General features: G+C 45.1%; 1 protein-coding gene across 1 annotated transcript; it reads left to right on the top strand.

Moving 5' to 3' along the window:
- Window positions 1-138: 138 nt before the first annotated feature.
- LOC117039207 (acyl-CoA dehydrogenase family member 11-like) lies at window positions 139-19,770 on the top strand. The gene is made up of 14 exons (XM_033136290.1): window positions 139-423; window positions 3,293-3,525; window positions 6,390-6,489; window positions 7,769-7,886; window positions 8,813-8,955; window positions 9,538-9,687; window positions 9,937-10,031; window positions 11,187-11,286; window positions 11,914-12,054; window positions 13,504-13,596; window positions 15,391-15,498; window positions 17,051-17,222; window positions 18,696-18,762; window positions 19,477-19,770. The coding sequence occupies exons 1-14, from the start codon at window positions 274-276 to the stop codon at window positions 19,601-19,603; spliced, it is 1,797 nt and encodes a 598-aa protein (XP_032992181.1). The 5' UTR covers window positions 139-273; the 3' UTR covers window positions 19,604-19,770.
- Window positions 19,771-25,558: the final 5,788 nt, after the last annotated feature.

The following is a 25,558-nucleotide window of genomic DNA, read 5'->3' as shown; positions in this document are numbered from 1 at the left end:
CTTTTTAAGTCATGTTGTTGGAAGGGGGAGGTGGCTCAAGGAGAAACAAACACGCCCGCTAGGTTTTTTCTTCGGCCGCTTTTGCTTTGCTTTTTGGCTTTTGCTTTGTTCCTTTATTTTGGCAAGTTGGCCATGTGGACGCCTTGCAAGACGAAGTTGTCATACTGCAAAGTTTGGTTGCAAAGGTTAGGGCAAGCAGGGAATCAAGAGTGCAAAGCTTGGGGCAAGAGGCGAATCGCGTTTTCCAAAGGCTGGAATCAGCAAGTGGAGCCCATGGATCAAAAATGCTCCTCACAACACCCAAGGGAGCTTTTTGCTAGGAAAGAAATTGGGGTCTTTTGTCAAGAACAGCCTAGGATTGGAAATCCATACCTGGAAGATGCTTTTCTTCAGGATTACTTGAAATCACAGCTACCCACTGAGGTCTGTATTTTATATATCATATTATATATATAGACACACATAGTATATTATATATTTAATGTGTGTACGCACACACACAATGTTGTGTGACATCTAGAGACTCCTAGAATTGTAGAATTAAAAGGGACTTCAAGGGTAATCTCATCCAACCCCCTACAATGCAAGAATCACAGTTAGTTTGCACTATTAACATGGATTTGATTACTTCCTCTGATTTAAACAAATGCAATTACATTACATCCTTTGCATATAGGACATTAAGAGTATCCAAACTGGTGGTGGCTGGTTCCCTTTGAGACTGGTAGAGTGGAAGGCAGGGTGCCCCACAGCAGGTGATGCCAGAGCCAACTAATTTTAGGTTTGTCCCCATCCTCCTCCCTGTTGAGTTCTACAAGGAGCAAGTGGGACACAAAGGAGGAAGAAGACGAGTAGCCAGGTGGACCCAATCCCTAGACAGTTTGTAAGAAGGAGGCAGGCAAGTGAGGGCAGACTGAGACTCTTAGGGCAGCACCCCATTCATCCAAATGTAGCAGCCTACACTGAATTCCAAAGCTGTCCTTGAATACTCTCCAATATTTCACAAATGGAAATAGAGACAGGTTAGTAAAATTCCTATTCCTATACCAAGGACCACTGCACAAGCCACTACTATCTTTTGTACATTGCTAAAGGTTCTGTTCTCTCAGCTGTGTTAATTGACCCTACATAGGAAGGTGCATTCCACTGAATCAAACCAATTGGCTTGTCTAGCTCAGTCCTTTCTATATTTGACTGGCAACAGCTCTTCAGGGGTTTGGACAGGGAACCTTTCCCAGCCCTCCCTGGAGCCGCCATTGGGGACCTTTTGTCTACAAAGCAGGTGCTCTTCCCCTACAGCAAAGTATCTTGCCCTTTACTGATTTAAAAGCCAAATGGGTGTTTGTTCCTTGCTTCAAAGTTATACAAGAAGCCAGCAGTTTGCCCTGTTCCCAAGCTGTTGTCCACAGTTTAAAACAAACCTCGCTAGTTGAAGCAGGTGAAAGGTGAGCTATGTATGGGTCATTATATATGTACAGTTATTTAGTTTTACATCTCCAACATAAGTTTGTTTTTTATACATCTTTGATAATTTAACTGGTGTGAGGTACCAGCAATAAAACATTTTCATTATATTTTCCTTAATTGAGTAGCACACTGTAAAATTTATATCTGTTTTCCATAGTCTTTCCCATTTGTCTAAAGTGATTGTTTGACCCAGCTCTTGAGATCATTTTATCATAGGTTCCTTTATTACCTCATCTTTCAGTTCCCATTCTAGAAGGAGATTGTATATTTTCGATATTTTTTTATTTGGCTGCAGAAGTTCACTTTGTAATTTTGATGTTTTCTGTTCAAATCCTACCTTTTTATCTTGATTAAAAATGTGCAATATCTGGTGGTATTGTAACCAGCCATTACAATAACTTGACCTCCTCATAGGGTCTTATTTTAACCTCCCCTTGTTCCTTTATTGCTAGTTGTTGATATGTTGCCAGCCCTTTTCCATATTTACTTTTTTTACCGCCACCACTTCTAGTGGAGAAACCCACCACGGGATCATAAGTTGACCAAACTTTATATAAAGACCTCCTAATTATGTGGTTCAGAAATCCCTATTTACTGCTGTTTTATCATAAATCAAATAGGCATGCCAACAAAGCAGTTGTTCCATCCTTCGAGGTCTAACATCTCTGTTTTTCCCCCACATAATCCAGTCTTTTATCCATCCTAAACATACCGGTACTGCCTGGTAATAAATTTTCCAATCCGGAAGTCCAAATCCACCCCTCTCTTTAATGTCTGTTAATAATTTGTATTTTATTCGTGGGTTTTTTCCCCTGGCATACAAATCTGGATATATCCTTTTTCCATTTTTCAAATATATCATATTTACTAATTACCGGAATCATTTGAAACAAAAAGAGCATTTTTGGCAATATACTCATTTTAATTGTAGAGATTCTCCCCCACATTGATAAATTTAATCTCTGCCAAATTTCTAATTGGTGTTTTATTTCTTTCCATGTTTTTATATAATTATCCTCAAAAAGATTTATATTCTTCATTGTTATATAAATCCCCAAATATTTTTTTTTACAATTTGCAGACCGCTTGTTTTTTCCAAATTTCTTTTTCCCATTTCATTCATATTTTTAACCATTACCTTCGTTTTTTCTCTAATTAATTTAAATCCTGCTACCCTTCCAAATTCTTCCATGTTCTCTAGCAATTTATTTATACTATTCATTGGGTCTTCTACCATTACTATCATGTCATCTGCAAATGCTCTAATTTTATATACATTTTTACCCAGTGTTATACCCTTTATTACTTCTTCCTTTCATATAACCTCATTTAATACTTCCAATGTAAGTATAAAGAGGAGAGGGGAAAGTGGACATCCATGACGTGGTCCTTGCTTAAAGGTTATGCAAGAAGCCAGCAGTTTGTCCTGTTCTCAAGCTGCTGTCCACAGTTAAAAACAAGCCTCACTAGTTGAAGCAGGTGAAAGGTGAGCTATGTATGGGTCATTATATATGTGCAGTTATTTAGTAGTAATTTTTTTAAGTGCAAGACAGTCTCCCAAGCCATGTCCCTGAGGAAAGTCCAAAAGTACAGGCAGATGGGTTCATTCTTTATTGCATAAGCACATTTCAAATAGCAGCAGTACATAATACCCAGTTTAAAGGGATCAGTACCAGAGAGAGGTGAAGTCAAACAGGCAGCCCAATACTTTGTTTTATGTTCTGCTCGCTGTGATGTTTTAGTTTAGTTTAGTTTAGTTTAGTTATACATACATACCTACACACATAAATACTAGTCCATCTCCCCACATTCTTTTACTTTACAGGTGTTTGCTGACGTAAGGTTGGACCTTGAACAGTTTGGGACCCGTGTGAAGGATGAAATTGATCTCCTGGGACGCGAGTGTGAGTTAAGCCCTCCACAACTCAAGCATTTCGATGCCTGGGGGCGGCGTGTGGATGAAATTATCACCTGCCCAGCCTGGAAGAGGATGAAAGAGATCTCGGCTGAGGAGGGGCTGATTGCTGAGGCTTATGAGAGGAGATACTCTAACTGGAGGTACCAGTTTAGTTGACACCTGCAGACTCAGTTGGCCACACTTCAGGGCGGTTAACATGTCCATATACCTCCAGTCAGGGTGGATAAAAATCAATGATTTTTTTGGGGGGGGGATGATTTTTTTTTATTTAAATCAGATTTTTTTAATGTAAATCGGACTTTTTCGATTTAAATGCTTTTTGAGGAAAATATATTACCATCCAAAGGTTATTCAATCATGAAATAAAGATTGGTTTTTTAATTATGTAGAATAAGGCTGTATATGTTTAATTTTTTGGTAAATAAATTCCATTAATCCATTCACAATGTCATTTATGCTCTTCCAGAGGTTTGTGTAAGATTTTTTTTTTTTTACAAAGATTTTATTGGTTTTCCACACAATAAAAGACAATACAACAGAACAAATACAACAACAAATACAACAATCAAAACAGAATAAAAAAAAATACAAACCTCAACTGGAACACCAATATTCCTTTTACTACTTAAAAAAAATTCTTGTTTCAAATCCACATAGGGGGACTTCCCCCGTTTTCTCTCCTTTGCTTCCAATTCTAATTTACTCTAATAGCTTCTCATCTCTAAAGTTTAAATCATCACCGTCAAAATATCTAAACAGACTTCTTAATGTTTATTTTTACTTCATAATACAACCTATTACTTCTTAGCTCAAATCTTACATCTTATTTTACTTAAACTGCTGCTGATAAACAATTCACATATCTCTTCACTAGTTCAAAATCTTAAATTCTTAACACACTGACTTCAGGGTACCATGGTGAGCCATCCTAGTTATATTTTAAATATTCTCACCCTATCCCTCTTCTAACCATTTTCCTTCGCCATCTCGGGATCACCCCCCAGACATTTCTCCATCTCCCTCCAACATCATTGTCCAGAATGTCCTCTTTTTCTTTAAAACCAAAGGTCAAGACGCAGTCCATAAACATCCTTGCAGGGAACTCCAGGGAACACAAATCATCACCTTCCAGCATCTCCATTTCAGAATTCCAGTCATCTTCTAATTGTAGTTTCAAAAATCTTTTTCCCTTCATTTCTGGGCTCTCACCCCAGAAATTGGATATAAATTGTCTTCTAACCCTGGGTCTCTCACACCAACAGGATTTTCCATCTTCTCGGAGTTGCATAGTCACTGTACTTTGTTTCTCAAAAATTTCCTCAAGTTCCCTAGCAAGGTTTTCTTCCAGTTTGACAAAGTTCTCAAGAGTCTTTCCTGTTGCATATAACTTTTCCTCAACATCCTGCTTCAACAAATTTAATTTCTGGTTTAACAGTTCTAACTTCAAAAGAATAATCCTTTGTTCATGGGTCAGACCCGGATCTAAAGCCAGTTTAAAAACGAAACCCAAGCATGGTAGAAGTAGGCAGAGGGTATCAAGTTTCAGTACTTTTCCATCTTTAACCACAAGTTTCAGCCGCCATTTCCCCCCGAATCAGGGTGAAAAGATTATAATCCAACAACTTCAAAGAAGAAATATTTCCAACATCTTAGTTCCCCTAAAGGGTTCAGCCGGTCTCGCTTGTCAAAAAGCTCCATAGAAACTTTGTATCCGCTACTGCAGCAGCAGCTAGAAACAATGTTATTTTCTTCATGCAACAAAGGGAGGAACGGGCTTCCTTTTGACGTTCCTCCCGGAGTGCCAATTGTCAGAAATTTTAAATCCAATTAACTCCGTACTCACGGCCTACGGGTTTCTTCTTTTTTTCCTTCAAATCAGGTAAGAACGACGTGCTCAGTGCAGGCGGCAGCCGCCACTTCGCCTGCCCAGTTGGGGCATTACCTCCACAGCCCGGCGCCGTTGTCCCTTCACTCCCGCGCCCCTTTTACAAGGGGAACGGGAGAAGGGTTCAGCGCCATAGTGGGCTCGCTGGAGAGCCCGTGCCGCGGGACGCTCGACCTGCGGTTTAGCGGAGCCCGCTGTGCGGTAGCGGAGCTCCTACCCCCGGTGCAGGCCAGGGTCGTCTCGCTGCCGAAACGACCCTCGACCGCCCGCAATGGCGTCCTCGCCGGAAGTCGTTTGTGTAAGATTATTGGGCAGTTTCTCTGCCTACACAGATGCTTGGTTTACTTTTGCAGTTCTCAAAACTGAATTTGACTCAGCAGAGATCACATGCCTCTTCTTCACAGCAAAAATGTTATAACATGATCAGAGTTGAGAAAAAGACCTTAATCCTATTGTTCTACAAACCTATGAATGCAGAATCAACCCCTTCACTGATAAGTTTCAAGAAGTTCAGTGAATAGAATAGAAACAATATTTTTCTGATTGTTTGGAGTGGAATGGATCTAATAAATCTATTTAAATTGTTATTATTAAGTTAATGATTATTTTTCTCCTTCCTAAGTACAACAGAAAAGTTGTCCAAATATGAATGATTAACCTATTAAACTGGGGATAAAAAAAACTAATATGAAAATTTGTTATTCTAAAAATCTTCATGTACTTGCATATTAAAGTTATACCAGCAAGAATTAGTCTTTATGTAGAAAACTATGATTTAAATCAAGCCTTACTGACTAGTGATTTAAATCGTGATTTAAATCAGTTTGATTTAAATCAAATCCACCCTGCCTCCAGTGCCATTCAAAATGAAATGTTTTTAATCCAGGAAAATCTTCTCAAAAGTCGGGGGTCGTTTTATACGCCGGGTGGAGAATCTGCGGTCGAGTATATCTCAAACTCTATATTTTAACTGGAAAAGTTGGGGGTCGTCTTATACACGCAGTTGTCTTATAGGCCGGAAAATACTGTAGTTATATTCCAGCTGACATCTCTCTAGAACAAATATATTTTCCCCTTGGCATTTCTAAATTCAGCAAGCCTTTGTTTCTCCTTCCACAGCCGCATTCATCAGATTGCCAAACTGTACCTTTTTGCACCTTCTTCCGGGTTTTTTTTATGTCCTCTGGCCATGACTGATGGGGCAGCAAAAGTAATAGAGGTGAGATCACAAGTCAGTGCTCAGCAGGTAGAACACTATATTGCATTGCTCTGAGTTAGACTAAGTCGGAGGTTCATTTCTGGGCTGCTGCTACCAAAGTAAAACACCCTACCCATAGATTTCCCTTACCAAAAAACAAAACCCCTACCCACACTATATTTAGAAACCTTGGAGAGCTGCTAGACTAATGCTGAACTAGGCTAATGGTCTGGCTCTATATAAGACATATTCCTCAGTTCCCCAAGGCCTTCCCTAATAAAGTCAGATTGGGAGTTAGCAAAACTGGTGCATATGTGGCATCAGGGCTCTGCTTAGATTCAGCTTTGCTGAAAAACCTTGAGGTCATTGTCTCAGAGGCAGATCTTTGGCAGCGCAACTGGTTCCACCACACTGGGCTCTGAGCCTACAGGGCACCACAATGAATAGAGCAGAATGGAAGGCAAGAGGCTGGGGGAAGGGGTGCCAAATTTTGGCCTTGCACAGGGCATCACTGAAATCTAAGCCTGACTATTTGGAGTTATTGGTGTAAGATCTCTATTAAATAGTGGGCGGACATAGCAGATGACACAGTGATTCTCCAAGCAGCTCTCTTTATTCTCAGGCTGGAACAGAACTGAAGTGCTGAGCCAGCCTGCTTATATAGTCCTCAGTAACATGCAACAGTAACAACTCTCTCTAGCTACCCAATCCGTGAGCGGCACTCTCAATCGTTCATTTGTATGTGGGCCTGAGTGAGAATTGCAGCCACGGTAGGCAGAGTGAAACTATATACACAACACCCCTAGTGGCCTAGGGTGAGAACTTCAATACATAACAATCTCTGTGGGGAAGCTCCCTTGCCTGACTGTCATGGACTGGTTGGATACAGAGGAGTGGTGGGAGGCACCAGCAAGGGAACCACCAGACAAAGAAGGCTCAGAGCTAGGGCATTTGTGGTGGGACAACGATGCAGGGTCAGAGGAAGGTGTCAAAAGCTGAATAAGCAACAGGGTTTAGTGAGCCGGAAGAGGCTTTGGCAGAGGGGAGCCAAGACTCAGAGGTGTCAGAGGAATGGGGCCAGGAGACAGAAATGAGGCAGGCTGCTGAAGAATCCAGGGAGTCCCCCCTCCTGCTGAGACCAGCTCTCCTCCCACCTGGTCTCCCAATGCATGCAGAGGAATAAAGAGGGAGGAGCAACAAATGACAGGACAAAGGAGCTTTGGGCTGCTGTGGAAGGAACCAGGAGAGGAAATCCTGTTTGTTTTTCTTTCTCCCGTCTGTTTCCTGCAATTCCCAACAGTCCTTGGGGATCCCCAAGCCCCTCGAAGAAGTTTTTATCCACTTGACATCACGTGACCCTGCCAAATTCTGGACTTCTGGCCAGTGGATGACAGAACGCAGAGGGGGCTCCGATGTTGGTAAGTGTGCCCCAAAGTGGGAAGTTTGACACAGAGTGCAGTACAGTACAAAATGCCTTAAGAAATGAGTAGTGGCACAGCTAGATAATGTTATACCATCAGCCTAATGGTCTGTTGAGGCATGGGGAGAGGTCCTTTAGATGGCCATGTGTATAACGTCTGTTGTGAAATGCACTATTAACATTTCTCTTCTCCCACCACCCCAACGCCTCTTCCATTCCATGCTTTTAACTGCTTCCACATTTCTAATGGAAAAGGAAAACGAACAAATGAAAAACAGTTTACCATCCTGGTAATAAGAAAGATAATACTCTAAGCATGTGCAGTCTCACAGTTTAAAAATTCAATTAACTCATAGCACCACCATGACTATGTGAATAAAAGATGATAGTTTCTAATGCTTTCTCATGTGATTCTGTGAAACTTGAATTCAGATCTATCCGCAGGCATCTGGGGAAACCCAGCTAGATGGGCGGGGTATAAATAATAAATTATTACTATTATCATGTCACATAGGCCACGCCCATAGTAATCATGACGGCAACATTACTGGTGGGTAGGATATAGACAATCCTATGGATTGCAAACATTGTAGTTGCTTAAGTTTTCCTATTGCTTAAGTTTCACTTTAGGAACATAGGAAGCTGCCTTATACAGAGTCAGTATTATGTACACGGACTGGCAGCTTTTGTCCAGGGTTTCGGGCAGGGGTCTTTGCCAGCCCTACCTAGAAATGCTGGGGTTTGATCCTGGAACCTTCTGCATATGAAGCAGGTGCCATGGCCTTTCCCCAAAGTTACTGAGGTGCCAGCTTCTTTTTTCGCTACACTGCTGAATGATAATGTTGCTTTTTCTTCAGCTTGAAGCCAGTGCTGGTTATTTGTGAAGATCAGCAGCAGCTAAGACTGGGTGTTCTTTTCTTGCAGCTAGTGGCACAGAGACAGTTGCCCTGGAACTCCCTGATGGCAGCTACAGTCTCCATGGCTTGAAATGGTTTACTTCAGCCACCGATTCAGATATAACTTTGACACTGGCAAGGAGCATGACTGCTGATGGACAAATACAGCAGGTCAGATTCCTAGTTGGGAAACTGAAGGACCAGCTGACAAGCAGTAATCAGTGATGTGGAAGTGGGGTGAGAAACAGGGTCCTTCACTGGCCATTTTGACAGGCGTTGGGGCCACTTACCTGCCACTCACCTGATATCACATGATCCATTGGGCCTTGCTGTGTTAATCAGCTGATCAGCGCTTATAGCATGACCCACTTTGGGCAGGAATCAGCTGCACTAAGAAGCTCCCACTTGAGAACTGTGTAGCACTGCCAATCCCTGCAGGATCACCGAACAGCTGATCAGCACTGACAGCACACCTTGTTTGCCAAGAAACTATCCCGAGTAGTACACTTTAAGGATCCTGATTGTTCCCTTACAGCCATGTCTTTACCTGCCACATAGTTATTTCACACATGATGTCAGTTGAGGATCAGGTGGGCTTGGTTTGCAGAAAACAGCTTCACAGGCCAAAGAGAACCCTTGTATGGCCTAATTTGGTTCACAGACTGGAGGTTTCCCATTGCACAATGAATTTATTCTAGCTCCATTCTCCTTGTTACCAGTCAGTGTTTCTCACCTTTGCATTCTCGCCTGCAGGGCTCCAAAGGTCTGTCTCTGTTCTACCTGAAGATGCGCAATGAGGAAGGGAAGCTGAATGGGATTGAGATACAACGGCTGAAAGACAAGCTGGGCACAAGGCAACTGCCGACCGCAGAGCTGCTCCTAAATGGAGCCAAGTCACTCAAGGTGAGCAAAAAGAAAAAGGCTAGATATGTATTTACGCAACTATGCTGTGTGTACATATTTCGTTACTGAGGAATTTGTGCAGAGATCCACTGCTCTACTTAGGAGTTACGGGCAGGCAGAAAAGTTATTATAGGCTTTTATGTCCCAGGGAGAACATGAGAGAAAACAAATAGATTTCCTTTTTACTAAATTGCAACCCAGTCCATGCCAATTAACCGCATTCTGGCTTTCTCTGCTTCATGCTTCCAGATCTCTGCAGAGGGCCGGGGTGTGGCTTCCATTGCAAACATGCTGACCATCACTAGGATCCACAATGTCATTTCTGCTGTTTCGGGTATGAGAAGGTAATTCATGTCCCCTTCCCTAAGATCTACTGGGCCATTGGGCTTAGTTATGGCTCTTTGAATCATGCTGCTGTCTGAATAAGCATTAAAGTAAGATGAGCTTGACTGTGAAAATGCTGTTAAGAAACTCCTGGTTTCCAAATTGTGGTAGTAAACTACAGTTCCCATGATTCCTTTGGGAGAATCATGCACTTGCAGTGTATGGTGCAGATGGTAACTTCCATGTTATAAAGGTAAAGGTAAAGGGCCCCTGACCATCAGGTCCAGTCATGTCTGACTCTGGGGTTGCGGCGCTCATCTCACTCTATAGGCCGAGGGAGCTGGTGTTTGTCCGCAGACAGCTTCCGGGTCATGTGGCCAGCATGACAAAGCTGCTTCTGGCGAAGTAGAGCAGCACACGGAAACGCCGTTTACCTTCCTGCTGGAGTGGTCCCTATTTATCTACTTGCACTTTGACGTGCTTTTGAACTGCTAGGTGGGCAGGAGCTGGGACTGAGCAACGGGAGCTCACCCCATGGCAGGGATTCGAACCGCCAACCTTCTGATCAGCAAGCCCTAGGCTCTGTGAATTTAACCCACAGCGCCACCTGGGTCCCTCTAACTTCCATGTTACTATCTCTCAAATAAAACCACTGCTTGTGAGCTACAATTAGCTACCTCAATCAGAAGTCTACACAGAGCAAGAGCGAGGAACCTGAGGCCCTCCAGATGTTGCTAGACTACAGCTCCCATCATTTCTGACCATTGGCCATGCTGGCTGGGGCTGGGGCTGGGGCTGGTGCAAGTTGTAGTCCAGCAACATCTGGAGGGCCACGGGTTAGTCACTCCTCTCAAGAGCTGTGGCCTTTGTGACCTTGGGGCGTGTCTTCTCACATGTGACCTTTTTTGGGCACTAAGGTCATCAGGAGAGGCCTTGCTCCAAATTCTGCCACTTTCTGAAGCCAGATTTGAGTGATCTCCCAATGGGCTTGCCAGCTAACAAGAATCCTCCCTGACTTTGTGTTGTGAATCAGAGCTATCTAGGGGGTAGGGTGTTTGTAGTATGTGAGCAACAAAATGATGCATCTAAAGTATAAGTATAGCATGATATGAGAGCAAGAGCAGGGAAAATAGTCAAGTGCATTTAATTAGCTAAAAATTGCCTTCCGTCTCCAGAGTGATCACCCTGGCAAGGGATTATGCCACCAAGAGGGAAGCCTTTGGAAAACCCCTGAAGGCTCACCCCTTGCACATGCAGACTTTGGCTCGAATGGAGGTGAGGATTTGGAGGTGCTGGTTTTGTTTGACCTTGACCCTTGAAGTCTTCCCCTGCAACCTACGAAGCATATGAGACTCCCCACCACATTCAGGTTCCTCTTGGTCATGAGGTGAAGGTGGTTTCCTTTTTCTCCCTTGAAAAGCACATAGAGCCGAAGGAGGAAGTTGGAAGAGTGAGGTTCTTTCTCACAGCCTCTTTCAGCTCCATGTGCTGAAACCTGGATATATTAGGCACTGAACCAGGATTTCAGGCAGCCCTACCTGGATATGTCTGGCATCAAACCTGGGACCCAATGCATGCTAGGCAAATGCTCTACCACTAAGCTAAAATCCTTAAGACATAGGAAGCTGCCTTATACTGAGTAAGACATCATTTTCCATCTAGTCCATTATTGTCTACAATAACTGGCACTGGCTTTCCAGTGTTTCAGGCAGGGAACACTTCCAGCCCTACCTGGATATGCCAAGGATTGAACCTGGGACTTTCTGTATGCCAACCCGGTGTTCTGCCACTCAGCTACAGCCCTTGCCCAATATGACATCCTTGTTTCTCCAGCCTAGTCTTACTTGTTCTAAGAACCTTGTGTGCTCCTCCACATGATCCCAGGCTGTCTTGTTCCTGCAGGTGCAAGCACGAGGAGCATTCCTGCTGATGATGGAGATGGGGAGATTGCTTGGACTGGAAGAAACCAAGAAAGACACTGAGCAAGACCAGCACATGCTTCGGCTGCTGACGCCTGTTGCCAAACTTTACACTGGGAAACAAGTAGTGTTTCAAGGCCTAGAATTTGGTTTCATGGTTTAGTTACATATTGGGCTCTGAAGCAAAAAGGGATGATTAACAGAGGAGCCAGATGCTAATTGTGGGGGGAAAGAGGAAAGGAAAGAAAAGAACTAAAGTTGGTAATTGTTTAATGGCCAAGTGGTTGTGAAATGGTAACACCCTGCCAGGGTAAGCGTATTCAAGAAATGGAACTAATATAAAGATATTGGAATGATGTTTTCCTGGATGGGCTTCTGCCCTAAGGTGGTCCCTTAGCCTTGATCCTCTTTTTCAACAAGCCTTTCTCATCCCCAGATATTATACAGGTTTATCACTGTTTCCCAGCTAAACCACCACAAACTGGCTGATAAATGTAAATGGGCAGATCAAAGAAGACCTGTCCTCCAGATTTGCAACAGGTTTCGCCACAAAGCTTCATCAGTTCGAGGCTGTATGATGCAAACAATACTCAAATTACAATGTATATTAATACAATAGAATTGTAAATCTCAAGGAACTTGCTATGCCTTACCTAATCAGACAAAACAGCACAAAAGAGGAAACTTCACAGACACCGCTTGATGAACAAACTTGCTTCAAGCCTTAAATACAACTGCAAGTGAATGTAATTAATCATTACATGGTTGCATGGTTAAAGGTACAGCATGTTCCTTGTGATTTACAATTCTTTTGTATTAATATACATTGTAATTTGAGTATTGTTTGCATCATACAGCCTTGAACTGATGAAGCTTTGTGGCAAAACCTGTTGCAAATCCGGAGGACATGTCTTCTTTGATCTGCCCACCTGTGGCAATATAAGACCTACTGAGGAACATTTCATTCTATTCCTTCATCCACCGACCTTCGTTTCATCATACTGGAGTCAACTGTAGACCTACTGAAGAACTCTCCACTTAGTTCATCTTTTACAAACTGTTTTGTACCTTCTGTTGGCATCAGGATACTGTTCTATGCTCAGCCACTTGTTGAATGGTTCAGTTATTCAGACATTGGAACGTTCACCATGCATATTATTCATTCCATGTTTTTGGCAGAACTATTATTGATCCGCACATGGCATTGTAATATGTTTCTGTTTGTTTGAATGGTCATTATTCCATCCTTATTCAGTTATTATTCTAGTAAATTCCCTTTTACATTTATCAGCCAGTTTGTGGTGGTTTGGTTTGGTTTGGTTTATTGTCATATTATTATCACCACTGTGATACTTAGTGTAGTTTGACTGTTTCCCAGGTACCTAAATCTGGTGAAGACAGTGCAAAGTGGGATGGTGCAAATGTGCCACATTTCACCTCCCCACACTCCAGTTTGCTGACACGTCTGTAAGGTGCTCCTTGTGTATATGAAGTTGTCAGAGTTGGGCAGAGACAGATCTCTGGGTGTTCAAGGTTAATGGGAATGTGCACATACCACATGTCTTTGTTGCAGGCTGTTGCTGTTATCTCAGAAGGGCTGGAGTGTTTTGGAGGGCAGGGCTACATGGAAGATACAGGCCTGGCAGGAGTTTTACGGGATGCCCAGGTATTAAGCCACACACCCACCCCCTGCAAAAAGGGCATTTTTCTCAGCCTCTCCTTCTTTCAGCAGCCTATATCCTACAGCAGTGTTGTTGAGGTAGAGCAGGGGACAAAAACTGGCTTCAGAATGTTGGTGGTGGCTCCATTGTTTGGAGTCTTCAGGAGCTTAGACATTGCTTGTCACGGCATTCTAAGTTCACAATAGAATTAGCTATTTTCACGCTTCCTCCAGGTAAAATTTCTGCAGTTCAAAAATGTACGCTTTGTATGTGTTTCTCCAGGATTAAGAATGCACCAGCTGTTGATACAGAATGTCTTAGAAAGAGCAGCTTCATACGGTGTCCCTGCAGCTTGTAACTGGATTTACTCGCCAAATACCAGGGACTCAAATTTAACGGCAGGTGTTAATCATGAGTTAGATACATTCCCTCAGTGCCAATGTTATTTCTTCAAAGATTAATATTTATAGTAAGCCAATATAAGTCTCCTAAGATGCCCCAACCCTCCGTCTGCTGTAACAAATGAACACAGCTGGCAGATTGTGAAAGATGGACCAGTTCTCAGCTACAAAGAGCACTATCGAGGAATAGTTATGCAAACACAAACAGAGACTATATTTGGGATGGGAGGAGCATTCAAAAATATTAGTTGGAGGGCAGTGCCCACCCTGCCCTAGATCAAGCAACACCCCCAAAATGTCTGTTTACATATTAGATACAGGCCAAGTTAAGATCAGACCACACGATACACTGCAGACACATGAAATGAAGCCCTTGACAACCCCTTCTCTATTGCAAAGCACATTCAGGAGACTGCATTTCATCAGAGAAGGGATGGGGGCATGTGTCACCATTTTACTCCCACTTGTTAACAGCTGTCTTCTGTTCTTTTTTGGTGGCTGGGGGCAAGTGCACATTGGGTGGGAGCGGTACACATACTGCCCACAGAACACACCATGCCAGGCTTTCCGTCACTGGCAACACTGCTGGGTGGGCGCACATGGGGCATGGAGGGTTCACGGAGCCTGTGTGCTAGCTCAGCCCTGGCCACCTGAACCAATTGGGGCTACGCCGCTGCCCGCCCATGCAGGGAGAAGCCTGGCTGGCCGACATGGGCAAGGGCTGGCAAATCCCCACTCCACCCTGACTCTGGCCAGGTAGACATTCAGCAAGGGGGAGGGGGACACAGCAGTCAGGCCAGGCCAGGCTCCAGGGCTGAGAGACCCCCAGCAGCTGGCATGGTGGGATAGGGATCCCTATGTGGCTCATTCCCCCTAAATATCATGAGCCTGCTCCTCTGCGCCCCTCCCCCATGCTATTCCCCTGCTTGTTAATATAGTATGGGTGGGAACATCACAGACGTAGATAGCAGCTGTCGGGAAAGAGCTCAGCATCCTCTGCTACCCATTTTCCAACTCTAAAACCTTGCTGCCCAGTGTATTTTGTGACCAGGAAGGGCAATTTGTTTATCAGCTTTATACTTTACTTCCTTCAGTCTTTGTCAGCTTGGAGCCCTCCAGTTGTTTTGGACTACAATTCTTAACAGTCTCAGCCAGCACAGCCATAGAATGCTGGAGCTGGTGGGAGTTGTAGTCCAAAACATCTGGAGGGTGACAGATTAGCAGAGATTGATATATTGCAGAGATTTCAGGAGCAATGTTTCATCTGGAGTGACATGCAGTTGTTCTTACTCTTCCATCCATTACTAGACTAACATCTCAACTTTTTCCCAACGTCTTAGATTTTGGCTTCCCTTTTAATTTTGTTTGCTGTCCCACTTTTCTCTGACTCCCTGACAGGTGCTAACTATCTGGGAAGGAACAACCAATATCCTCTCTCTGGATGTTCTGCGCTCCCTAGTTAAGAGCCAAGGAAAAGTGCTGGATGCATTTTTCTCTACTGCCCAGGTGAGCATTCCTCAACAAGGACACATTACTGTTAATGTCACTGCTACCAATGTAATCCTAAACTATACCTACTTTCCAACCTGGGGCCTTCCAAATGGTTTTGACTGCAATTCCCAACAGCCATGGCCAACAGAGTTGTGCTGGCAGGGGCTGATGGTGTGTGTGTGTGTGTGTGTGTGTGTGTGTGTGTGTAATTTCATTAAATTTATATTCTATCCTTCCACCCAAAGGAGCCAAAGGCAGCAAGCAAGCAATGAAACAATCAAATATTTAAAAACCATTCCAGTACAGATGCAGACTGGGAAATATATCCACTTAAAAGGCTTGTTGAAAGAGGAAGGTCTTCAGCAGGTACTAAAAAGGCAACAGAGGTGGCACCTAATGTTCAAAGGGAGCAGATTCCAAAGGGCAGGTGCCAGACCCTGAAGGCCTGATTCTTACAGTATGTGGAATGAACCTCTTGCTAAGATGGCATCTGCAGAACGCCCTCACCTCCAGAGCACAATCATTGACTGGGTATATAGGGGGTGAGATGAACGTTCAGGTACCGTGGTCCCAAGGTCTATAGGGTATTATACACCAGAACCAACACATTGAACATAGCCTAGTTTGCGGCTGAATCCATCTGGAGGGCACCAAGTTGGGGAAGGCTGCATTAAACCACTGTTAAGATTGCAGAAGAGGTGGAAAGGAGTGCATAAGCCACATCCATTCCTGTGCCCTCAGCTGTGATGAAGAGATTGCAGCATTTTGTCTGTACTGCACACTAGAGCGGTTTTCAAAGAGACAAAACTCAAATATCTTTAATATAAAGACGAAAACTTGTTTTCTAGAGTTTGTGAATAGAAGTGTGTGTGTATTAGAGGCCAAAGCACTTAAGAAATCACTATGCTTTTAACCATCATGCTGGCTGGGGCTAACAGAAGTTGTAGTCCAAAATGCAAAGGGCAACAGGTTGAGGAGAAGGCCACTATTAAGAGGTGACAATAGCATCCAGCATAGACGGCTTGATTCTTAGCCATGCTGTCAAATGGAAGGTTATACCAGCTGCACTTATACATGAAACACAGTTTGGAAAGCTCTGACTCAGGGTTTAACGTATTTGATCCCGGCTGTATTTTTGTATTTCATTCCATCTAACATCATGTGTGTTTATTCTATGCCAAGAGAGAGGGACATGGCCCTCAAGATCTGGTTGGGAAGCTGCAACATGGGATTTGGAGTCTCCATCAGCTAGCTGGCATGGGCACTATTCAGGAATGATAGGCGTAGTCTAACAATAGCTGGAAGACTACAGACTCCACCCCTCCCCATTGCACAATGTGATAACACTTACGCATGTGATGAAGTGGACTCAAGTTCTTGAAGGTTTATGTCATACTAACAACTGTAAATCCTTTAAGGTACCCCAAGGCTCTTTCTTGTTCAGATCAACATAGTTGTCTGGGGAAAATGTAAAGATTTGCTAACGGCTGAAAAGATGGTTTAGATTGGACAGCAGTACTGGCTGTTTCGAGAAACACTGATTACCATATGACTGATTTCCTTGCAGGCCAGGTTGAAGGTGGCGCTTAGCGTCTCCGAACTGGAACTTTCTGTGCAAATAGTGCAAAATGCTCTCCATAAACTCAGACAGTTCACTCAGAAAATAAGCTTAAAGGGAGAAGCCGGGATGCAGCTGTCTGCAAGAGACTTTGCCTATGCTCTGGCACGGATCTATGGAGGTAATGAAAAATACTGTTAAATCATCACTTTGCTAGTTTCTGGGTGATCTTCCAACCCAACTCTGCACTGCGAGTCTATGACCAGTGATTAAAAAGTGGCATTTTTTTGACTGGATGCACAGCCACGTAGCAAGTGACTCATCTCAGGCAGGTGTAAAATGTCTTAATGTAAAAGAGGCAATAAATTTACTTTGGGACAGGGAGAAGAAATCCATAATTGAAAAACAGCTGTTTCCAATACCGTGACAATCAATAGAGGATTTTTGACGGGCACAAAATGTGTTCTAGTTCCCTATACAAAAGAGAGTCTGGCTCCCTCAGTACAACTAACAACATATGTCACATAGCACTACACAAGAGGGTAGCACCAAATCAATGGAGATCAAAATGATTTAAGTTCCAGCACAGAACTGAATTTATTGGAAAGCCAGCACATCATGCTGGAATAGTTCATTATCATTGAGGTGATCGTTTCATTCCCTGTCTGTGTGAACTACTGTAGTTCTAAGCAAGCAGGTTGCCAGTGATCAGTGTAATTTCAGAGAAACCAATGGCCAGGTCACCTTTCCTTGTTGCTCCCAATCACTGCCATTATCTGTTCCACCACCTGTGACTACCTGATCTATTGACTACTTCCTCAGGCAACGTTATCTTCATTACCTTCTAGTTTAAATCCCATTTTTCAGCGTTTGCCTCTGGAATTAATTTGAGCAAAGACCAGGCAGGGGTAATATTCCATGCGCAGGGTTGGGAAAGAGATGGCACTAGATCTTTGGACTGCTGTTACTTTTGTGGCATAAGGTGTATACGGGGGTGGGGGGATATTAACAGACTAATCTAAATGCCACAAAGGCCCACCATGGGCCAGAATGACTCACGTATGACTGGCAGATCTCTCTGGCACAGGCATGGGGAACTTTTTTCAGTTAGAGGGTTGCATACCATTCAGGGAAACCTTTTAGGGACTTCAGACCTCTGATAAGTAAGGCCAAAACCCAAAGTGGTGGATAAATAAATGTAAATGTTACCTTTTACAATAGAGTAGCTTCTATGCACCCCTGTCCTCCAGCAAGCAGCATTATTAGAGTTCAAGGGAATACTCCAGCCAGCCTAAACATGCAAATAGGATGTGACAGAAGGGTGGCGAGGGGTGGGTCTAGGGAGAGTTATGTGTGCTTTTATTTCAAATGCATCTCTGGGTTATTTGTGGGGCATAGGAATTCGTTCATTCCCCCTCCCCCCAAAAAATGTACAGTCCGGCCCCCCACAAGGTCTGAGGGACAGTGGACCACCCCCCCACTGAAAATTTTTGCTGACCCCTGGTCTAGGGAGAGTCTTAAGGGCCAAGTTAAGAGGGCTTGAGGGCCATATTTGACTCCTGTAACTGAGGTTTCCCCTCCCTGCTGTAGCAGAATAATGTTACTTGGACGATAGCCCAGTAATGTTAACCACCTATATATTTGCTTTACATAGGAGTTCTCCTGCTGGAATATGCTGCCAGGCCGAATGCGTCAGCCACAGACATCTATACTGCTCAGAGGTATTGAATAAGCTTAGCCCATCCTCCAAAGCCATTTCTGAGATGGCAGAGACACATTCATATTTTTAACAGCTTAAGAAAGGGGGGCAGTCCTGGAATGCTGAAAGTCAGTGCAGTTGTCAGGGCTGAAGAGCAGCAGTTTAGACTGGACAACCTCTCGTGCGGCTCGAGAGCCAGGCTGTATGCACATAGGGAAGGAAGAGAGGAACATAATGAGAGGACAGAGCTGTGTGATATTGGTGGGAAGGCGGTCAACTCTCACATAAGCATTTCAGAGTGGTCAGTCAAATCTATCCAGTAGGCTGCCCTGTACTATTTGGTTTTCTAAAGGGGCCACATGTGCCTTGTGAACATGGATGGTAGAACAGATGGTCTCAAATCTCTTTACTAAATATAAATATTAAATGTTGATGCTTATGGCGAAGAGATGGTATTTAGTTTCCAACATACATCAGGGCAGTTTCTTGCAAGCTTTTAGCCTGGTGGGAAACCTATGGCCTGCCGTAAGTTGTTGAACTAGAACTCCCATCAGCCTGGATGATTGGCCACGCTGACTGAGGCTGATGGGAGATGTAGCTCAGCAACACCTGGAGGGCCAAGGGTTCACCACCTCTGCTTAATGCAGTAGGAGAATCATTGATGGGTTTAAAGTTTAAAACCAGATTTCCAGTTTAAATCAGTTGTACACAAAGGATTTTGCGGCAACTCTTACAGATGGTGTCACCAAGACATGTGCCCTGTGGACAGTGAAGACAAAGCTGGGTCTTATAGCACTGGAGCAGCTTCTCTGGATACTTCCCTGGTTTACGACAAACATCCAGTTCTGAAAGGAAGACTGTAAGAAGGAAGGCAGACAAGATGCCATGCACTATCCTGGAATAAAGAAGTTAGTGGGGACAGAGACAGTTCTGATACAATAAAAATGGTATTGCTTACCCTGAAGTAAGCTGGCAAAGACTGCAGTAAATAAAAGTAAAAGCTGAGAAAGAAACAGCCCTTGTCACAAAACCCTGCATTCAAGCGTGTGCATTCAACTCTTTTCAGTTATTAACTTTTACAGCCATGAAGATATGGAAAGGAGAGTATGAGTGCAAGGCTGGATGCAATCCATGGCTGCAAGTCACAGTTGAACAGATCCCCAAGTTACTCTTTGTGCCTCTACAATAATGACATACAGGGAAGTTATGACCACTCAGCAAAATCAACTTCTATCTCATTATAGAATACAAACCAAACCTGACCTGCAAGGACAGTGGCATTGAGGATTGCTTTCAGAGTGTGTCAAGTTCTCTGCATACGGAAAATGGTTGCTTTAGAAATTGCTTTGAAAGGAACTGGATACCACCAGATACTGTATGGCCACTAAAGCTTAAATGGCTTTTAAAGAGGATTAGATAAATTCATGGAGGATAAGGCTATCAGTGGCAACTAATCGTGATGGTTTGCATGCACCCTCCAAGTTCAAAGGTGCCATGCCTCAATACCAGCTCCGAAACAGTGAGTAAAGGCTTACTGGTTGGCTTCTCAGAGGCATCTGGTTGTCTACTGTTGGAATGAGGATGCTGGACTAGATGGACCTTTGACCTGATCCGACATTGGGGCTCTTGTTTTATCTTCAGAAGGGGCATAAATAGAATACTGAGTGCTTTTGAGAAGAGGCAGTGCAGCAGTGTGTCAAAAAGTTTGGAACGTGGCTCCTCCATTGGACACCTGCTTAGTTCCCAGTTACATTTCATGTACACTTGTCAAGAAACACACATAAAGATATTAACAGGGCTCAATTATATAGGTTCCAAAGCTGTGTGTGTGTGTGTATGCATCCCAAAGTTCTGAAGTCTCTGTCTTTGCCCTTACAACTGCTGCAAACCAAAGAGACCCCATTTAAACCCTAGGAACCTTTCCAATTTGCAAGCACTTGGGCTGCAACCCCAAAAGCTGTAGCTGGTTTCAGAAGAACATCCATGGAGTTGATTGGGTGAAAAGCCAGTTTATCCAGCCAGGGGGGTGTTAGCTGCTCCTAATGAACCACAAAGGAATCCAAGGAGTGGCGGCTCCAAGTAGCCTCACCATACAGGCCAAATGTTCATTTCAAGTCTCTCCCACTTGCAAGATGGGTCTACATTGGTGGGCAGGGAGGTCTTTCCACAGAGTGTGATGGAACTTTCAGAGGGGATGACAGAGAAGGCTATAAACATGGAGATTTTTGCCAAAACAGATCAGATGAACGAAAAGTGCTAGGAAGAGCTCTAGTTTTATTGTGGGATACTTGGCTGGGCTGCTGAAAGGGAGTAAGGAGAAAGAAATTTATAGCAGATTTATATGGTAAACTGGGAGATTTATATGTTGGGAGCGCAGGAAAAGTCATTTAATGCTGTAGATCTTACTCACCTGCCTGCCACTGAGGTAATAATAATAATAATAATAATAATAATAATAATAATAATAATAATTTATACCCCACCCATCTGGCTGGATTTCCCCAGCCACTCTGGGCAGCTTCCAACAAAATATTAAAATACAATAGTCTATTAAACATTAAAAGCTTCCCTAAGCAGGGCTGCCTTCAGATGTCTTCTAAAAGTCTGGCAGTTGTTTTTGTCTTTGACATTGGTGTGAGGGCATTCCACAGGGTGGGTGCCACTACCGAGAAGGCCCTCTGTCTGGTTCCCTGTAACCTCACTTCTCGCAGCGAGGGAACCGCCAGAAGGCCCTTGGCACTGGACCTCAGTGTCCGGGCAGAACAGTGGGGGTGGAGATGCCCCTTTAGGTATATTGGACCGAGGCCGTTTAGGACTTTAAAGGTCAGCATCAACACTTTGAATTGTGCTTGGAAACGTACTGGGAGCCAATGTAGGTCTTTCAAGACCGGTGTTACGTGGTCTTGGCGGCCGCTCCCAGTCACCAGTCTAGCTGCCGCGTTCTGGATTAGTTGTAGTTTCCTGGTCACCTTCAAAGGTAGCCCCACATAGAGCGCATTGCAGTAGTCCAAGCGAGAGATAAACAGAGCATGCACCACTCTGGTGAGACAGTCTGCGGGCAGGTAGGGTTTCAGACTGCATACCAGATAAAGCTGATAAACAGCTGCCCTGGACACAGAATTGATTTGCACCTGCATGGACAGCTGTGAGTCCAAAATGACTCCCAGGCTGCGCATCTGGTCTTCAGGGGCACAGTTACCCCATTCAGGACCAGGGAGTCCTCTATACCTGCCCGCCTCATGTCCCCCCAAAACAGTACCTCTGTCTTGTGATTTCTCCAAGCGGCTGCATGTAGATGTTGAAAAGCATGGGGGAGAGAACAGACCCCTGAGGCACCCCACAAGTGAGAGCCCAGGAGTCTGAACACTCACCCCCCACCACCACTTTCTGAATACCCTCCTTGATCTCCCTAAGTTTCTCTTGAGCAAAGACATCTTCCTTGGTGTTTCGGACCGGTTCCATAGTCCCACCACAGGTCCATGTGTCCTGTGAGAAGACGTGCCTGGTCTCCGGTGCCCCCTCCTCTTCCAGATACTCCAGTTTCCAGGATAACGCATCTGCCCGCACGTTTTGTTCACCCGGAACATACTGAATCTTAAATTTGAAACCTGCAAAAAACTCTGCACACCTAATTTGTCTCTGGTTGAGAACTCTTGCGCTATGCCCGTATTCCAGGTTCTTGTGAGCAGTGCACACCTGGATCTGCTGACATGCTCCTACCAGGAAATGCTGCCACTGTTTGAAAGCAGTGTAAATTGCAAGGAGCTCCTTGTCCCACACCGTATAGTTCCTTTCGGACTTATTAAGCTTTCTGGAGAAAAAGGTACAAGGTCTCCATTCCCTTTCAGTGTTTTGCTGCAAGAGCACAGCTCTGATGGCCTTGTTGATGTGTTCGTTTCCGCCCTCATGGGGGTGCTGGGGTCCACATGGATCAGCTGCTCCTCCGACGCAAAAACCTTCTTTAAGTGCTCAAACGCTTGCTTGCGCCTCTTGTGTCCACTGAAACTTCTTCTTACCGCTCAGACAGTCTGTAATGGGCGCCGTGATGTGTGCAAAGTTATTGATGAACTTGCAGTAGAAATTGCTGAATCCCAGAAATCGCTGCACGTCCTTCTTCGTTTTGGGGCTCTTCCACTCCAACACCGCCCTAACCTTCTATTCATCCATGGCCAGACCCCGATCCAACAACCGGTATCCCAGAAACTCCACCTCACGGGCGTGGAATGGGCATTTCTCGAGTTTAGCGTAGAGCTGATGTTGTTTCAACTTCTCCAGCACCTCTCTCACATGTTTCACGCGCTGCTCCTCATTCTCTGAATAGACTAGGATGTCATCCAGGAAGCAGACACAGTTCTTATACAAGAGAGGCCCCAACACGTGCATAAAGGCCTGGAAACACGGACTTCCTGCCTGTAGGCCAAAAGGCATAACGAGATATTCAAAAGCTCCCAATGGGGTAAACATGGTTGTTTTTCATTCGTCGCCCTCTCGGACCCTGATCAGGTTATCCCCCCCCCCCCGAGATCCAATTTGGTGAAGATCTTGCCCCTTCTCACCCTTGCCAACAAATCGTCGATGCGAGGCATGGGAAATGTGATTGGTTCCGTCAAGGAATTCACAGTTCTGAAGTCAATCACAAGGTGGCGCTGTTTGGACTGTTTCTTGTCCACAAAGAACACTGGACTCCCCCCCCCCCCCGCCTTAGATTCTCATATGAAACCTCGCCGCAGGTTTTTGTTAATGAACTTCTTTAGATCTTGCATCTCTTGGTCAGACATGGAGTACAGCTTCCCTGCAGGCAACTTGGCCCCCGGCACCAAGTTGATCTGACAGTCGTAAGGTCGGTGAGGAGGCAGCCTGTCCGCCTCCCTCTCACTGAATACTTTTGCAAAGTCTGCGTATTCTGGGGGGACCTTGCTTGCCCCCTGCAGGCTCACCCTTTCCCCAAACAGTGTTCCACGCAGTGTGCCGAGCCGAAGGTAAGCGACTGCTGATGCCAAGATACTACCGGATCATGCAGGTTCAGCCAACTCATGCCCAAGATGATGGGGGGGGGGTCCAGCCACCATAGTTACGTTGAAGGCTATCGTCTCAGAGTGCCCAGACACACTCATTCTCATGAGGGGGGCTTGATGGGTGATTCCCCCCCCCAACAACTTCCTCCCATCAATGGTGGTGACTTGCAATGGAAAATCCATAGGGAGCAAATGCAATTGGTGTTCCAAAGCAAAGTCCCGGCTAAAAAAATTGGCACTTGCTCACCTGCACTTCCACCAAATAGCCATTAGGGAGTTCCAACACCACCTTGATAACAATTCCTGCCTTCGGGGCATCTGGCCGGGGCACTTCTATTCCTTGTCTGCCTGACTGCTTGCCCCTCCCTTTTGCAGCCAGGCTCCGTCGTTTCCCTGCACCTTCCTCCACTTCCTCCTGGACAGCCGTTCCCGCCATGCCTTACTAGCCCTTACGCTGCGGGCATGCCTTCACAAAGTGGTCTGCTTGGTTGCACAGGAAACATTTTCTGGCCGCCTTCCAAGCCTTTCCCTCCACCTTCCTGGGAGCCACAGCATTTGAAAAGCCCCCCCCCCCTGCGCTCCCCCAAGTCCATCAGCTCAGGAGGTGGCAGTCCGGGCGCGCAGCCAAAAGGCTTCTCAGGAATGCGGTTGCCCTGGAAACGCTCCCCCTCTTCTCAAGGACGCGTGCTTCCTGCCGGACGCCTATGAAGAGTGCCGCCTTAGCAAGATCGTCCATCGTTCTGGGTCTGGGACCGCAGGAAAGTTCATCTTTCACGTCTGGGTTCAAACCCATCTTAAACAATGCCTGCATCAGTTCAGACAGCAGATCTTAGCCCAGTTTATGAACCAACACCACAAATCTGGACCAATAAGAGCGGACTGTGAGTGGACCCCTGTTTGAGCGTTAGTAGCTCCTGCTGTGTCACATCCCCTTGTATCTCACTCGTGAACATCGCATCCATTGCCTCAAAAAAAACTACCCAGGTCCTTAAGCACATTTCCCGATGCTATCAGGGGCCGAACTCATTCCCGTGCACCCGCCTCCAGGTGGGCCACTACAAAGGCTACTGCTCATCACTGGCAAACTCCCTCGTCTGTAAATCCAGGGCATATTTAATCTCCGTCTTAAAGGCCAGGTACTCTTGGGGGTTCCCGCCAAATTTGCTCACCAGCGTTGGTAGCTTCCTCCCAATGGGGGCCATTCGAGCCTCCTGATCCTGCATCCTGTGCTCCAGCCTTGCGGACAGCAACGCAGTGTGCGTTTCCAACTCCGCTGCCCTGTGCGCCAGAGCAGATGCTTCCCAAGCTACCTTCCTCCACTCATCGCCACCTGCCGCTCCCCCACCTGAGGCTCCTTGCTCCGCCGAGCCTGCTCCCACTGGGTTGCTCATCATGGCACATTTGTGGGTGTAGGAACCTGCTCATGAGCAACTGCAAAGATTCCTGGATTGCTGTGAGGTCCTTGGGGTAGCTGCTCGCGAGTAACCAGGCAAAACTCCGACCAGTCTTTTAGCAGGTTTATTGTGCATACTATTTACAGTGCAAAGCTACAAGTTCATGTCTGTATCAGTCACTCGCAGAAACCGGAGTGGCCCCTTCCGGCTGTGACTCCAACGTAAGAGTTTCAGTATCCGAAATCTCCACCTCCCCTCCTTGCGTTTCACCCCTCGGTGCACTTGGGGTGAAGGAAATGGGGTGTCTCCCTCCTCGCCCACTGAGCGAGGGGAGTGCAGGGTCTCTCCAACATCCCCAGAGCCTCTGCTCTCAAGCCCCTGAGCTGCCTGCCCCTCTCCATTGGAGACA

The sequence above is a fragment of the Lacerta agilis genome, chromosome 17, assembly GCF_009819535.1.
Source record: "Lacerta agilis isolate rLacAgi1 chromosome 17, rLacAgi1.pri, whole genome shotgun sequence".
NCBI classification, from domain to species: Eukaryota; Metazoa; Chordata; class Lepidosauria; order Squamata; family Lacertidae; genus Lacerta; species Lacerta agilis.
The sequence above is the reverse complement of the archived record's forward strand: the minus strand, read 5'-3'. Positions and strand labels throughout refer to the sequence as shown.